Source organism: Triticum urartu, chromosome 5A (assembly GCF_056163025.1).
Source record: "Triticum urartu cultivar PI428250 chromosome 5A, HENAU_Tu73, whole genome shotgun sequence".
NCBI lineage: Eukaryota > Viridiplantae > Streptophyta > Magnoliopsida > Poales > Poaceae > Triticum > Triticum urartu.
This window is the reverse complement of record NC_141877.1, coordinates 310,746,662-310,762,880: the sequence shown is the minus strand read 5'-3', so window position 1 is coordinate 310,762,880 and position 16,219 is coordinate 310,746,662. Positions and strand designations below refer to the sequence as shown.

The window sequence follows — 16,219 nt, the reverse complement described above, 5'->3', positions numbered from 1 at the left end:
TCTTTGATTCTTTTGAAGCAACACACTAGCATCATATGGTGTTGGAGAGGGCTTGCAGTCACTGTAGCCAAAGCAACTCAAGATCTTTTCCACATAGTGAGATTGAAGCAATGTAATCCCACCATTATCGTCTCTCAACAACTTGATGTTCAGAATGACATCAGCCACTCCTAAATCCTTCATCTCAAAACAACGAGATAAGAAATCCTTGACCTCCTTAATAACATTTAGATTTGTCCTGAAAATCAGTATGTCATCAACATACAAGCAAAGGATAACTCCCTCGCCCCCACCATGGCGATAGTACACATATTTGTCAGCTTCGTTTACAACAAAGCCTGCAGCTGTTAAAGTTCTTTCAAACTTCTCATGCCACTGTTTAGGTGCTTGCTTGAGTCCATACAAAGACTTCAACAATTTGCACACTTTTCCTTCCTGGCCATCTAGTACAAACCCATCTGGTTGTTCCATATAAATTTCCTCGTCCAACTCTCCATTTAGGAAAGCAGTCTTAACATCCATTTGATGAACGAGAAGACCATGTGAGGCAGCTGGTGAAAGTAGAACTTGAATAGTGGTCAGTCGAGCCACGAGTGAGTAAGTATCAAAGAAGTCTTCACCTTCCTTTTGGGTATAACCCTTAGCCACGAGCCGAGCCTTGTACTTTTCAATAGTACCATCAGGCCTAAGCTTCTTCTTAAATACCCATTTGCATCCTATAGGTTTGCACCCATGAGGACATTCAGTTATCTCCCAAGTTTCATTTGCCAAGATGGAATCCATCTCGCTACGAACTGCTTCCTTCCAATAGTCAGCATCTTCAGATGCATAGGCCTCTGAAATAGAACTGGGAGTGTCATCTATGAGATACACAAGAAAATCATCATCAAAAGACTTTGCAGTCCTCTGTCTCTTGCTCCTAGTAGAAACTTCATTGTTCTCCTCCACATGACTTCCAAAGTGTTCTATCGAAATGGCAGGTTTGGTAATTGTAACTGGTTCCTAATTTGATGAACTAGGCATCTCCTGATTAGATGAGGTATGGGAAAGATATCTTCAAAGAAAGTCGCATCATTCGACTCCATGATCGTACCGACATGCATGTTAGGTACCTCAGATTTTACAACCAAGAATCTATAGCCAATGCTATGAAAAGCATATCCCAGGAAAGCACAATGCACAGTCTTTGGTCCAAGCTTCCGCTTCTTTAGAATTGGAACATTGACTTTCGCCAAACAACCCCATGTTCGTAGATAAGAGAGTTTTAACCTTTTCTTCTCCCATTCCTTGAATGGAGTTATCTCTTTGTTCTTTGTGGAAACTCAGTTTAGGACATGACATGCCGTCAATATCACCTCCCCCACCATGCCTTGGAGAGACCCGATGTGTCTAACATGGCGTTAACCAAATCAGTTAGAGTATGATTATTTCTTTCGGCCACCCCATTTGACTGAGGTGAGTAGGGAGGCGTCCTCTCATGGATTATACCATATTCCGCAAAAAAGCATCAAATTCATTGGAAAAATACTCTCCACCACGGTCGGACCTAAGCCTCTTGATTCTTCGATCAAGTTGGTTTTCCACTTCAGCTTTATAGATCTTGAAAAAGTTCAAAGCCTCATCCTTAGATTTCAGAAGATACACACGGCAGTATCTAGTGGATTCGTCAATTAACGTCATGAAATATTTCCTTCCACCTTTTGTCAAAACGACATTCATTTCACAAAGATCTGAATGTATGAGCTCTAGTGGTGCAAGATTTCTTGTTTCCGCAGTCGTGTGAGACTTACGAGGTTGCTTAGCTTGCACACACACTTGACACTTAGATCCCTTGACAGTGGTGAAACTAGGGATTAAGTTCAACTTTGCTAGTCGCGACATGCAACCAAAGTTAATATGACAAAGACGTGAATGCCACACATTTGATTCACTATTGTTGCAAACATGATTAACAACTTTATTGCAAACGTCTGATAAGGATAAACGAAACAGGCCTCCTGACTCATAGCCTTTACCAACAAAGGTTCCATACTTGGATATTACAAATTTATTCGACTCAAAGACAAGTTTGTAGCCATCTCTACACAGAAGGAATCCGCTAACAAGATTTTTATTGACGGAGGGGACATAATGCACGTTCTTCAGCCGCACAATCTTCCCCGAAGTAAACTTCAGATCGACCATGCCAACACCACGAACAGAAGCACTTGAACCGTTGCCCATCAGCACGGTTGAAGTCCCTGCGGTCTAATAAGACAAAAACATGGAAATATCACATCATACATGCATATCAGCACCCGTGTCAATCAACCAATCAGGAGAATGACATACTGAAAGAATAGTGGGAAATATACCATACCCAGGATCCTTCATATCAATGTCTCCAATGACAACATTAGCGGTCTTGCCGCCTTTTCCAGGATGACGCTTGTCATAGCGATTAGGGCAACTAGGAGCCCAATGATCAGGATCCCCACACACATGACAGACACCTTTCCTCTTGTCATTCTTCTTCTTGAAGTTCTTGTGCTGGACGGCCTTGTTCTTCCCATCAAACTTTGCTTTACCATCAAACGTTTCCTTGTTCTTGAACTTGTGGGGCTGGAAGTTCTGCTTCTGTACCACATTGGCACTAGATCCTCCCTCAATACCTCGAGCACGTGTGTCCTTTGCTCTCACCTTTTCTTCCACATCAAGAGTGCCAATGAGATCCGGGACGAAAAACTCCTGCCTCTTATGCTTCAGCAAGGTAGCAAAGTTCCTCCATGAAGGAGGAAGCTTAGTGATGATACCTCCGGCAACAAACTTGTCCGGTAGCATACAACCGAAGTGCTCAAATTCTCTAGCAAATGACTGTATCTCATGAGCTTGCTCAACCACGGAGCGCTCTTCAGTCATCCTGTAATCATAGAATTGCTCCATGATGTACAGCTCAGTGCCAGCATCCGAGACCCCAAACTTGGCCTCGAGTGCATCCCACATATCTTTTCCATTATCAATTGATGCAAAAGCATCAAATATGTTCTCACTAAGAACACTCAAGAGAGCAGCCTTAAACAGAGTATCCATTTTTTGAAAGGCTTGTGCATGTTGAGCATCAAGCTCTCCTTCGGATTTGCCAAGAGTGGCGTCATAGAAACTCATGGTTTGAAACCATAAGATTGCTCTCAAGCGCCACCTCTTATAGTGGATACCCTCTAATATAGGAGGTCTCATGGAAGCAGCAAAACCACTCGGGGTAAATTGCCTATAATAAGGTTTTTGGATTGTTGGAAATATGAGCAATTTACCGAATGATTTTATTAACAGAAATACTAGATAAAGTATAACCAATATAGTAGTGATAAAACAAGCCATGCGATTTGACAAAGAGAAGGTAAACAGCATCTTCATATATGGAACTGTAATTAAACATATCTAGAGCAGATAGTATAGCAAGTTGCATATATGAAATAGAGTCTAACATATCTAGGGCAAATACTAGAACAACGAACTGTAGCATGACCTCTAATAGAAAGGAGAAGAACATGTACGGGACAGCAGCAGCAGAAGCGCTGGACTTGGGGTCGGTGTCCTCGCCTGCCATGTCGTCGAGGAGGTCGTGGACGTCCGGAAAGAAGTCGTCGGTGACCGGATCGTCCGTGATGAAGCAGCCAGTAGTCGCGCTGAGCGCTCCCCAAAAACCTTATCACCCTTCTCCCGTACAGGACTCAAAAGGTGCGGTTTCGGAGGCCTACTGTCCCGACGTGCGGTGCACGCCGCAAGCCGGGATGAAGAAGACAGCAGCAGCTCAGAGATGGAACCGGTGATAAGGGAAGGAGTAGTTCTGGTGCGTCTCTCTGGGAGGAGCGACCTCCCTTTTATAGGCGCAAGAGAAGGAGGCGACCTTTCATATACCCGTGGCAAAATTTAGACATCGGCTCGGCTCATTCCCGCAACCCGCGTCGCGTCACGGCGCGGCGCGGCGCGGCGCGACGCGACGTGGCGAGGCGGGCGGCGGAGGAGGAGCGCGCGTGGATGTCCCTCTTATTCTCATGCTCATACAAGTGGGAAAGAACCTCCCTTATAAAGAGGTCCAACTCCCTCTAAACTAGCAATGTGGGACTAAACTTTAGTTCCACCTCTTGCCTTGCATGAATGGGCTGCGTGGGCCTCTAGGATTTATTAAGAATTTCTGAAACTGCTATTGGACTAGGCCCAAAATAGATAAAATTCTAGCACTCGTCACTGAGAGGTCTGTAGTTTGATTCCTCTGGAGCATGCATCTTTTTTCCTTATTTTTCCTGTTGCGCTACAGTGTCGACGGCGTCTGCCATGGGCCGGCTCAATAGGTTCGTCCTCTGTGCGAAGGCGCATCTTTTGCCGCAAGGTGCGGCGTATAGGAGCTCCCTCTGTTTGAGTCGACCCGTTGAAGTTACTCTTATCTTGTTGCGCGCTGGAGGGGTTGTTTCTTCTGTGGGCTGCATGGAAGAAATGGAAGAGGCAAACGAAGGATATGGCGCTGCTGTTTTGCCAATCCAGCGACGCTCTGTTAGTCTCTTCCGTTCAATTCCTCGTAAATACTCCCTGCGTCTCTAAATATAAGTCTTCATAGATATTTTAGTATGGACCACATACGGATGTATATAGATGCATTTTAGTGTATAGGTTTACTCGTTTTGTTTCATATGTGGTCTGTAATGAAATCTATCCAAAAACCTATATTTAGGAATGGAGGAAGTAAATGTTAACTTCTTCCATTATTTTCATTAGTGAGTGATGTGAAGGGATTTGTAATCGAGTTTGACCTTTTCTTCTTCTTTTTTATTTTCTATTTTGATTTTATTCTTCTTTATTCATTTGTTTTAAATTGAAGAACTATTTTCACCGTTGTCTTTTGTTTTCTTTAAATGTCACACAAATCTTAATTGTGGGTTGTTTGCCATGCGCGTCGCGTGTTGTGTCGTACATCTGGCCATGTCTGTTTTGTTCATTCTCACTATGCGTGTTTTGTGGCATGGTGGAGATTTTGTAGAGTCCACCCTCAACTCATAAATGGGCTCGCGGTTGTCCCACTTGTGAGTCCATTCTTGATTCGCAATGGGGTATGTGGTTTGTGTTTTCATCGTAGTTGTAAATTCATGCTTGATTCATAGCTGGGCATATGTTTTGTTTTTTATCCCAGTTGCAAGCTCATCTTGACTCACAATTGGGTTTGTGTTTTGTCTTTCATCCCTGTTGCAAGTCCACCGTTGACTCACAACTAGGACTGTAGTTTGTTTCATCCCATTTGCAAGTTGACCCTTGACTCGCAGTTGGGCTTGTAGTTTCATAGTGTCCCAGTTGCAAGTCCACATTCGACTCGCAACTGGGATCATAGTTCTCCTAATTTCAGGTTCACCCTCGATTCGCAATTAGGCATGTGTTTTGTTTTTCATCCTAGTTGCAAGTCCATCATTAACTCGCAACTGGGATCGTAGTTTGTTTCATCCTAGTTGCAAGTCGACACTTGACTCGCAAGTCGGCTCATTGTTTTGTAGTTGTCTTAATTGCAAGTCCATCCTCAACACGCAACTGGGATCACAGTTTGTTGTTGTTCCAGTTGCAAGTCCACCATCGACTCGGGATTGGGCTCATAGTTTGTTGTTGTCCCAGTTGCAAATCCACCCTCGACTTGCAACTGGGATGTGTTTTGTTTTTCATCACTCTCAACTCGCAACTCGTATCATAGTTTTATATACTTGCCTCAGACTCTGAGTTATAAGTCCACCCTCGACTTGCAACTAGGCTCATAGTTTTTTTATCCCAGTCATCGTTGAATCGCAATTGCACCCGTGCTTTTATCTTTCATCCTAGTTGCAAGTCTTCCTTGACTCGCAACCGGGGACCGTAATTTGTTTTATCCCAGTTGCACCCTTCACTCGCGACTAGTCTCATAGTTTGTAGTTGTCTAAGTTGTAAGTCCATCCTCTAACTCGCAACTTAGCTCGTAGTTCTTCCGATTGCAAGCCCACCCTTTGACTCGCAACTAGTCTTGTGCTTGTTTTTCAACATGCAACTTGCCCCAATCCCTATCAAATTCCATGTCCAACCCTAAGATGTAAACTCACCTGACCCAGTTGCATGTCCAAGCCAAACATGCAACGCATGCTTGTCATAGTTGCATGTCCACTCTCGGCACAACTCGTTCCCAACCCAGTAACCCTATATATAAATTTTTTTGCAAATACATGTCCACTTTTGTAATATACACTGTATATTTTTCTGTATACATGAGGAACATTTTTTTACACACATTAAAAATTTTAAAAAATACATGACGAATAGTTTTTCCAATATAAGCCTGAGCATTTTTTTAGAATACATGGTAAACATTTTTCAAACCTATTGATCATTTTTCTAAATAGAATGAAACTTTCTTTATGCGACTAGTTGTTTTACATTGCATAAATTTTCTCTAGAAAATGTCATGATTTTTTTAAATGTGTGAAGTTTCTTTTAAAAAATTGCTACGGACATTTTCTTTGAATGTTATGATTTTTTCCATTGTGTAATACATTTTTGTAAACATCATGAACATTCTTTTGAAATGTATGAACATTTTTTAAATGGTTCAAACCAAATTTTTATTGAAAATTTATTATTAAAGTAATAATATAATAAATTTATTCATGTTTTAAAAATTGGTTGGAATCATCAAAAGTGCCCACACTCTAAAAACTGTTCGGGGATTTTCAAAAAAAATTCGAGAAGAAATTGATCAGAATACCAAATTTTGTTCTTATTTCTCCGAAAAATATAGAATTATAACGTTTTATTCACATTTGAAATACACTTTTTGAAATTTTATAATTGTTTGTGTTTTCAAAAATATTCAACATTTAAGAAAAAATCACAATGTGTAAAAAAGGTTTCAAGAAACTTCAAGTGTGCCTTGTAATCTGGACCCGCCCTATGTTCTTGAACGTTTCCTGTTTCCCAAACAGCAATAGCATCTATCGGTTGTAGGCACTTTCCCAAGTACTCGAGGTCCTGAGTTCAATTCCTATTCAACGTACTGCATCGCTTACATTTGTTTTCGCGCTCCAGTCGGGAAAGCAACAAATAAAGAGAATGAACGACGCGGTGGGCTGATGTCACGCTCCAGTTGGGAAAAACAAAAATAAGACAACGCGGGCTGAACGACCGCTGACTTCTGCTGATGTCACAATTTAGATGTGAAGTAGTATCTCACATCTAGATGTTATATAGTCAGACCCAAAATATATTATAATCACATGAGATAAAACTAAAATTAGAAAAATAACGGCTCTGTGTCGCTGCAGAGGCGCAATCAACAAAACCTTCTTTTTTTCAAACAAAAAAGTTGCCATATTGATTGGATATAATTACATCATGATGATTAGGAGTACATTACTTTCTTTTACCATCAGGCACTATTTGCTCTCAGAATGTTCTGATATTACAAAGAATAAGGCCCCCATATTCTATCCGGTTCTTAAAGGCCACCATGTCTGTTAGTCTGTTCTCGCTCACTTTCTGGACAGCATAGTCATCGGCACAATAATTTGACCTCTCTTTGCTGATTACTCTGCTGAAACTCCTTAGATATTGACGAACATCACAATTGTCGACAGCTTTCACTGGCTCGTGTGTGAAAGAAAAACAAGAACTTTTGCTTCGTGGTGTGTCAAAATCATCACTAGAATTGTTTCTAGTTCCCAAACCAGGGGACTTGGCATGACTAAAGACAACACCGTCAGACACATCAGATCCAGTGATGCTCATTGAGCACTGGGTTTGGTTGTCAGATTCCTGGGAGGAGAAAAAAAAGGATTTGTTAATCTGTGGTTGAGATTATTCAAACCATCTGCATAAATCTTGGTCTGCTAAAATGCCTTGTGAGAAAGTTTAACATTGGTATTATCATATAAATCCATAAAGATTCAAAGTTGAAATGTAGACAATCCTATGAATAAGAACACCGCTGCAAATGGATGACAAACAGAGAGTGATGACCCCACCCCCACCCCCGCGTCGCCAACCCTAGGCGACACGAGGGGCGATCGCGCCGCCGGTCCTAAGCATCCTCCCCTCGTCTACTTCGTCCAGCTGCCACCTGAGGCCTCCCCGGCAAAGTCTGGCCTATGATGGCGGGGCGGGGCCTTATCCATCGCGCGGTGGTGGCGATTTCTCCGGGCGACGGCGGCACATTGTTCGACGGAGATCCGGTGGCAAGGAGCGGCGGGATCCCTACGGTGTGCGTGACGGCGGCGGCAGCGGAGGCGCAACCTCCCCGCGGCGGAGATGCCCCTGTGGCGGCAGCCGGGATCGCGGGTCTTGTCTTGCCCAGATGGGCTTGGGCGGGCCGGCGGTTCCGGTGTGCATCTACAGGCGAGCGTGGTGGGCCTGGCGACGCCGCCTGTAGGCACCGTGGTGGTGCCATGGCCGGTCAGGCAGCGGCTGCTTGGATCCCTTATGTCCAGTCCCCGGCAGAGATGGTGACAGTCCGTGCACGAGATGCTTGAGGGAGGATCTTCGAACAGATCTGTGTGAAAACCTGCTATCGGCTAGCTGCCAAGGCCGGCAGTGGCGGTGCTGTCTGCGTCGTTCCCTTCTTGAAGGCATCGCCGTGGAGATGTTGAAGGCCACTCTATGCTACCTCCGGGGGAAACCCTAGATCAGTAGATCAGATGACGACGGCGCTATGGTGTCGTTTCCCTCTTGGGGGCGTTATTCGTGGAGGTGTACACGGACCGAGGGACCAGTGGAAGGCTTTTTGGTGGAGCGGTGCTTCAGCTTACAAATTGCTGGCGGCGGATCTCGGCGGCATGGCGCAGTGGAGACTCGGCGTCCGATGCAAGGAGATGGACTCGCGCGGGAGGAGGAAGCTGTCTGGCGTCATGGTGGCGTCGATGGCAGGGAGGCCTGGCAAGGTCGGTGCATCAGTTCTTCTGCTCTGAGGATGGATCAATGGAAGATGGAGGTGACGGCCCTTGCAGCGTGCGGTGCTCACTAGCAGTGTGCCGGGCCGGTGTGTGACCCAATCCAGGTAGTGGCTTGGATGGGGCATCCGGCTTTAGATGTTAGGCTTCGGTGCGATGTCTGTTTGGTATTAGGCCCGGACATTCGGCACACCTTCATCAAGGGGATAGGAGTAGCAACAGCGTTGGCAAGATGGTGGCTTCAGGCTTATTGATGTATCACCTTGTATGGTCTTTGCGAATAATTAATAAAATGGTTGCATGCATCGTCCAGATGCAGAGGCCGGGGGTACATCCTCCTTTTCCAAAAAAAAAAAGAGAATGATGAACCTATCAGATTCTAATATATGAAAATAAAGCATACTGTAGTTGAGTTTTCATGATCACCACAGTTGAGGTACACTTGGTTGGTTCTCATTGAGCCTCTAAGCTATAAAAATGAGCAGATTAACATAGTGCGCTTCTACAGTTTTATTTCAAACACATGTTCAGAATTTACTTTTTCTCTCTCTATTTCTCTACATTTTCAGAAATGGTTAATAGATATTCTGCACCAACACCCCAGAAGCAGATGATCAGAGCCCTTAGCATATTGCCATTTCTAGACCATGTAACACAGGAATAAATTCTATAACAATAACCAGGCTGTACCTGACAGTCTTAATAAAGTGTACCACCACTAGTCGTTGCAAGAAAACAAAATTGATGGCCAAACTTGAAAAATCAAGACTCCAAGTGTGGTATATTGATTCACTGACCTCATTATAATTGTGTCGATCAGTTGGAAAGTGGGATCCTAAAGAGCTTGACCCCCCTTTGAGGAGAAATCTACTGTTGCTCTTTTGCGGGACAGTCCCACCTGAATTTTGATGAGGTTCCTCGAGTGAGGAGAAATCAGTGCTGTCTAATGTTGAAATTGAAACACACTCCTCGAAGTAACTGATTGCCTCTTCAGCCAAATGCCTTGACACTCTCAATCGCTCTATACTACTCTGGAACCACAATACAGAAATAAAGGTCAGTTAAAACTTATAAGCGGGGAAATAAACAGCCCAAAATCATACGTTATCAGCACTAACCAAGAACTAGACAGCACTAGTAGATGTAGTCATATAAAATGGACTAGCAAGTGAATTACCTTTCTCCTTGGTCGCCTTTTATGCGTTTCGGACAAACTTGGAACAGTCACTATGCCCTTTAGCATTCTACTCAGTTCTTGTTCGCGCTGCTCTTCAACAGCCAAATCTGCCCGCAGCTTTCGAGCACGCTCATGTGACTACAGACAAGTAACAAAATGTTTATATTTGTCGACAGCATAGAACTGAAGACCTAGCACAATACCCATAATATTTCCAGACCTGTTTCAGTTTTGATGTGTACTCAGTGATGTCAGGAGCCAGCTCAACAGAATCTGGATCAAACTCAAGAGGGATTTCTATTCCCTCCCATTGCAGCTTGGTCGCATTGTGCCTTTCGACTGAAACCAGCTGAGTAGCATCTGGATCAAACTCAAGAGGAATTTCCACAACATCTCTCTGTTTGAATTCTGTTGCATAATCACTTATATCCGAGACAAACTCAGTAGAATCCGGATCGAACTCAGGAGGAATTTCCAGAACTTGTTCCACTGGGACAGTTGAATGGCTCATTTGTGAGATGGCCTATTGATGAAACAGTAACAACACCACAGTGAACAACTTAGAAGAAGAATATCAAACATAGTCTCAAATTACGCATTTGGTCAATAAATATCTGCATGTGAACTCCATGTTATGTTCTTCTTGCTTTCATAGTTTCATACTACGAACCCCTACTGAGACTTAGTTCTCTTTAAAGAGTACGCAGGCCCCGTTTGTTTCAGCTTTGATTGGATCCTGTTTGTTTCAACTTTGATTGGATTCGAATCACATGTGGATTCGCTTCACTGGCAAAGCTGCCACTGAAGTACACTTTGAGGTGCTTCAGGCAATTGCACCGAAAATGGCCCGAATCCAGATTCACCTTCACCGGCAAAGCTATTCAAAATAGCTGTTTGTTTCAGATTCCAGAGCCAGCTTCACTGGCAAAGTTGAATCTGGTCCAAGATCTAGCTTCACTGGCAAACGAAATAGTTGTTTGTTTCAGATTCCAAATTCAGCTTTACTGGCAAAGCTAAATCTGGCCCCTGAAGCTCAAACAAACAGGGCAGCAATGCCTTTATCCACAAAATGCATGATCCAGTTTGATCTTATTCTATTTCTATCAAATCTCTCCGATAGGCCAGATAATGTGCTAACTTTCCGTATAAAACGTTAACAATTCTTTCACTCTCTGACGCCGGTGACGGGTGCTCGGCACCTAGCACTGGTACTCTTTTTTCCCGAAAAGGAGGTTAAACCCCCAGCTTCTGCATCATGTGATGCACACAACAATCCTTATTACTAATTAATCAGAGTACAAAACAAAGGCAACCACGGCCAAACCATTACAAGATATGGACTAAACACCAATGAGGCTACGACTAAGTCGACTTCTTCCGCAGCAACGCCTTCATTAAGGAATAAGCGCCCAGGTACTCTGGTACAGTGACACAGTATGGTTACTAATACAACCAGTGTGGATCAGCCAATGTGTGAGTGAAGTTTGGGACCAAGGCACTGTTGAAGATGTCATGTACAAAAACGGTTCAATCTAAGGTCCACAGTAGAAGGGCAACTCACATTGACAGATACGTATGACGAACTTGGAACTGAATTACGACTCCTCCAAGACTGCATTTTGCTTGATAAATCCACGGTTTCTACATCTGTCTGTGAATTTAACAAGAACAGAATCCTTCATTAGTAATACGAATCGCCAAGCTAACACAGCATAAACATTTCTAGACTCATCTGGACAGATAATACAGCAATCTGACAAAGAGCGGCTCGATTCATTTTTATTTTTATTTTTTGCAGGGAACCAGCACCACGAGGGCCTGGTAGACAGAAGTAGAAAGTACTGTCAAAGCTACCACAGGAGCGGGTGAACCCCCTATACCGGAATTGGTAATTGTTGCAGCTTGGTATGTGTGGTGGCAAAGACGCCAAACTGTGAACGGAGAAATGATACAAACCCCGGGCAGAACCACACTTGCTATCAAGGCGCTCTCCTAAAGGTTCTAACCAAACATAATAATTAGTTGCGGAAAAGGCCTAGCAGGGGCTCTATTAAAGTTAATGTGGACGCAACCTTTTTCCAATGATCTCTTCATGGTGCTATAGGGGCTATTGCACGTGGTGATCGTGGCCAGTTTATAGCAACTGCAACATGAGTAGTGCTGATTCAGTGGAGATTTTGTCCATCAAGCATGGTCTTTATTTGGCAGCGAGGATTGGATGCAACATTGCTCATATTGAGTTTGACTCTAGCTTTGCGGTGAAGTCCATGCAAAAACAGGATGATTACCATGGTGAGGAGATTGCAACGATCCCAGAATGCGATCAGTTGATTTGTGACTATGCAAAAGTCTCGTTTTCTCATTGTTTTCGGGAAGCAAACTCGGTAGCTGATTGTTTTGGAAAAGTTCTATCCCTGATTTTATTTCTCAACCTCTTGTAAACGACATGGCTATAATTTGAGAAATAAAAGTCTGTCAAGAAAAAGTACTACAGTACTGCTCAACCTTATCTGTTCTTTTCCAATTATAAAGCAGCCAGAAAAGGTGCGGAATTTTCCAAACGAAAGTAAAGCTGTAATCTTTATCGGAGATGAAAAATCCCAGCTCAAAGCAGAAAGTCACCAACCACGGAGCCGCGGCACGGCCGTGCCTCACCGACCACCGACCGCGCCAGGGAAGCCCTGCCTCCACCACCGCCATCAGTGCCTGCCGACGACGGCGCCGAGGTGGCAGCGCGCCGACGCTGCGGCGGCGCGACGGACACCGACCGCGCCCTCCCTGAGCCGCGACCCCTGCTCTCCTTCCTCCCTCTGTCCCCAGAGTCCTCCGGCGGCGGAGGTGGAGAGGAGGCCCTCCCCCCGCGGTCGAAGAGCGGGTTGGTGCGGGTGGTGCCGGCGTAATCCCCGAGGAGACGGTCGCGGCGGGGCGCAGGGGTGACGCTGCGGGAGCGGCGGGGGCAGTGGGGCGGTGGATGCACGGGGCGGTCGGCTGAGCCGTGGAGGTTGCGGCGGGTGGTGGATTTGAACGCCGACGACGCCATCCGCGGCGCCTGGCCTGGCTTGGCTTGGCTTGGCTTGCTGCTGGATTTTAGTTTTGGTGCGGAGGAGTCGAAGCTGGGAGGGAAACGACCGTGCGAGGGAGGAAAGGCGGAAAACGCTGAAGTTTTCGCCTCGTGGGGTGTGCGTGGTGAGCGGGTTTAGCTTAGCTGGCAATCACTAGTTTACTTTTACTCTCTGCGACTTAAAATGCTAGATCAACTCTAAAAATTACTACATCTACTCCATCGGTCCCAAAATAAGTGTCTCTAACTTTGTAAGTGTCTCTCTCTTCAAAGCATCAAATATTATTAGGTGATTTCACCATAAATACGAAGCGTGTCACACATAATAAAAATTATATCGAAATTTCGAGACCTTCAAATCAAACGATCACCACTGTCACCAAAACGAGCCATCGACGCGCTACTGTCGCCGCTGCCCTACCGAAGCCAGCTTGACCTTGTCAATGACAACCGATAAATTTCCGGGCATGTCACATGTGCCCCTAATAATCAGCGCCCCGGAGTCGCAGTCTTCATCGTTGAACCCTTGCATAGATCTGAAGTATCTGACACCAAATCTCACCACCTGACGAGAAACCCTAACATCACCGCCCCAAGGAGACGGCGGGAACGCCGGAGCCCTGTCGAGTAAGTCCAAACGGACAAGCTCGAGGAGGATCGGACCCCGAAAGACAAACTCATGGAAAGAAGTGTGCACTGCATGCGCACGCTGTAGAATAGGGATTAAACTTGACCAGTCTAGTAACTACATTGGGCATGATTCCATCAAAATCGCAACAAAAACCTCAACAGTAATGAACTTAAAAGTTTTTTCTCGAATATGCATGAGTGTGCATATCATATATTTTTAAAAGGGGAGGGTCAAGAGCTGTTCAAATCCACCACCCGCCACAACATCCACCTAACCAAACCACTGAAGAAGAAGTCTAGATCACCTTGTAGTAGCCCATCCGCTCTCCAATTCCTCTCTTCTCGATCAATATTCCTTAGAGTCATCTGGAGCGACGGAGTAGCTCCATCGAAGACCATGTCATTTATGTGCTGCCAAAGCTCCCATAATCCAAGCATGATGATCACCCTTAGCTCTCGTAATGAGCTTAAAGCTAGGGGCAATGTTACGGTGTTTCCACCATGTGTGAGCATTTTGACCTAGGTGTTCCTGCATTTCATTCAGATAAGTGTATCCCGATAGCCAAGCTTATATTGCATGTAATGCATAATGAAGTAAAGTATGTGTTGGAACTTGGAACACCTTGTGAAGATAAGCCTAGTTGATTGAATAGAAAGCCTTCAATATCAATTTTAGTAAGATGTTTGGCATGGTTGCGCGATGAAGATCTTCTGTCAGGTTTTGCACACACATGAAGTTGTTGTGGATGCACCTCTTTTGCATGAACAGTTGAATACACTATAGCACATGAAGACTAATGTGGGAAGGATGAGGCAGAAGGTTGGCAATTAGCTTGGAGAAAATCTTAGAGATGTTCTGGATCAAGCTAATCAGGAGTCTCCAACCTAGGAGGCGTCCACCTTCGCAGGGAGAAGGATGACATTGGCCGCGTTAATGAGGTTAGAGCAATCTGTCCTGCGGTAGGCAAATTGCCGTATTGTAGCTACAACATCTGCATTGATGGTGTTCCAACATAATTTAAAGAAGCTTCCATGAATCTGCCAAGGCCAGATGACTTGACCAAAGGCAAGGAGAATATTGCCTCATTAACCTCATTCTAGGTGAATAGAGTGTCGAGGTCTGACATGCCATGATGGTTGGTATCTAGGTTCTCTTGGTGCAAAACTTTTTGTTGTTGCATGTTCTTGGCAAACATGGGCAACCCGACACGATGAGTCCGAACCTGAATCTCGACAGTCAGGCCAAACTGTTTTGGCCTGAATCAAAAGCCTGGAAAGACTCGAAATACCTTTAAAATATGGTTCTAGTAGGTGGCTTATAATATCATATTTACATACCATGTAAATGATTAAAAAAAATTATGTAATACAAAAAGGACATTCTTTAATTGTTTTGGGCCGAGTTGTTGAAGCTCGGGCTTGGTTTTTTGGGGTCGAATTTTTAAAAGCCCAACCCAAGAAATACCTAGCTATGGTTCTGACAAAAGATGCAATAGTTTGGCTTAAAAAATATGTGTTTTAAAACAAGCATGAAGAAAATAAACATTGTTATGTGAACATATACTTAAAAAAAATCAAATTCACGTTCATAAGCACATGCCTCATTAGAATCATATAATAAAAGTCATAGTACAAGCCACGTACACATCAACCCGACAAAACAGAAAAGATCACACAATATTAGCCTTTGCACAGAAGAACACCAGCCAAGGAAGAAAAATACAATTAAGACCGAAGAATCCTCTGAGCTTGACAACAATGTCCGTCACCTGCCTCTGGCGCCACCGCAGAAGCCACCAAAGAAAAGAAAATAATAGATCAGTTTCTCACCCGAAATCGACGCGGCTCCATCGCTGATATGCAGTTTTGCGGGCCTCCAAGTTGGCTCGCCAAAGGCAAAACCATTACCGTTAAATGAATCGGACCAAGCAACACCCCGGACACGCCATCAAACTCCAGATCTAGCACCCACACACGGATAAGACGTCGGAGGAGGAAACCATCCACAGACCGCGAACCCAGTACAAGATCCACCATCTTCCAGATGTCGTCGATGCAGACCACAATCGCCATCTACTCCTGGACTACCTGCCAAGCTTTGCGCCGCGCTGGAGCAAACACCGTCGCAACGACGAAGCTCGAGGACATAGTTCCACCATAAAGATGTCGCCGCCGCCCGTCATCCTTGTTTGAATAGACTGGTTTTCAAATCCATTCACAACCATGGAACCGATCGCCTCGTTGGGAAAGGATATGAAGAATCTTTATTCAGCATCGCCATCGTCGCCGCCGAAGCAAAACGATGAACAACCTAAAAAACTAATATATGAATATCTAAAAAGAATTACACATATGGATCCGACGACCCCCCTCATTATCAACTATCGAGGTCGTCAGCAAAGAGAAGCCGCCGGAGAACAGCAGTGG

General features: G+C 44.5%; 1 protein-coding gene across 1 annotated transcript; it reads right to left on the bottom strand.

The window, feature by feature from the left end:
• Positions 1 to 7,312: 7,312 nt before the first annotated feature.
• LOC125508648 (uncharacterized) lies at positions 7,313 to 13,282 on the bottom strand. Its single transcript, XM_048673410.1, has 6 exons — positions 12,728 to 13,282; positions 11,663 to 11,752; positions 10,322 to 10,624; positions 10,102 to 10,239; positions 9,722 to 9,955; positions 7,313 to 7,794 (listed from the first exon to the last, which is right to left on the bottom strand). The coding sequence occupies exons 1-6, from the start codon at positions 13,139 to 13,141 to the stop codon at positions 7,426 to 7,428; spliced, it is 1,548 nt and encodes a 515-aa protein (XP_048529367.1). The 5' UTR covers positions 13,142 to 13,282; the 3' UTR covers positions 7,313 to 7,425.
• Between the last annotated feature and the right edge of the window lie 2,937 nt (positions 13,283 to 16,219).

What these genes read in the sequence shown, in the direction of transcription:
- LOC125508648 (XM_048673410.1), bottom strand. Translation starts at nt 13,141, where the DNA reads ATGGCGTCGTCGGCGTTCAAATCCACCACCCGCCGCAACCTCCACGGC. An exon ending in GGCCGTGCCGCGGCTCCGTG is followed by an intron (nt 11,753 to 12,727) that starts GTTGGTGACTTT and finishes TTAAATTCACAG; the next exon opens with ACAGATGTAGAAACCGTGGA. An exon ending in AAAGGCGACCAAGGAGAAAG is followed by an intron (nt 9,956 to 10,101) that starts GTAATTCACTTG and finishes TTGTGGTTCCAG; the next exon opens with AGTAGTATAGAGCGATTGAG.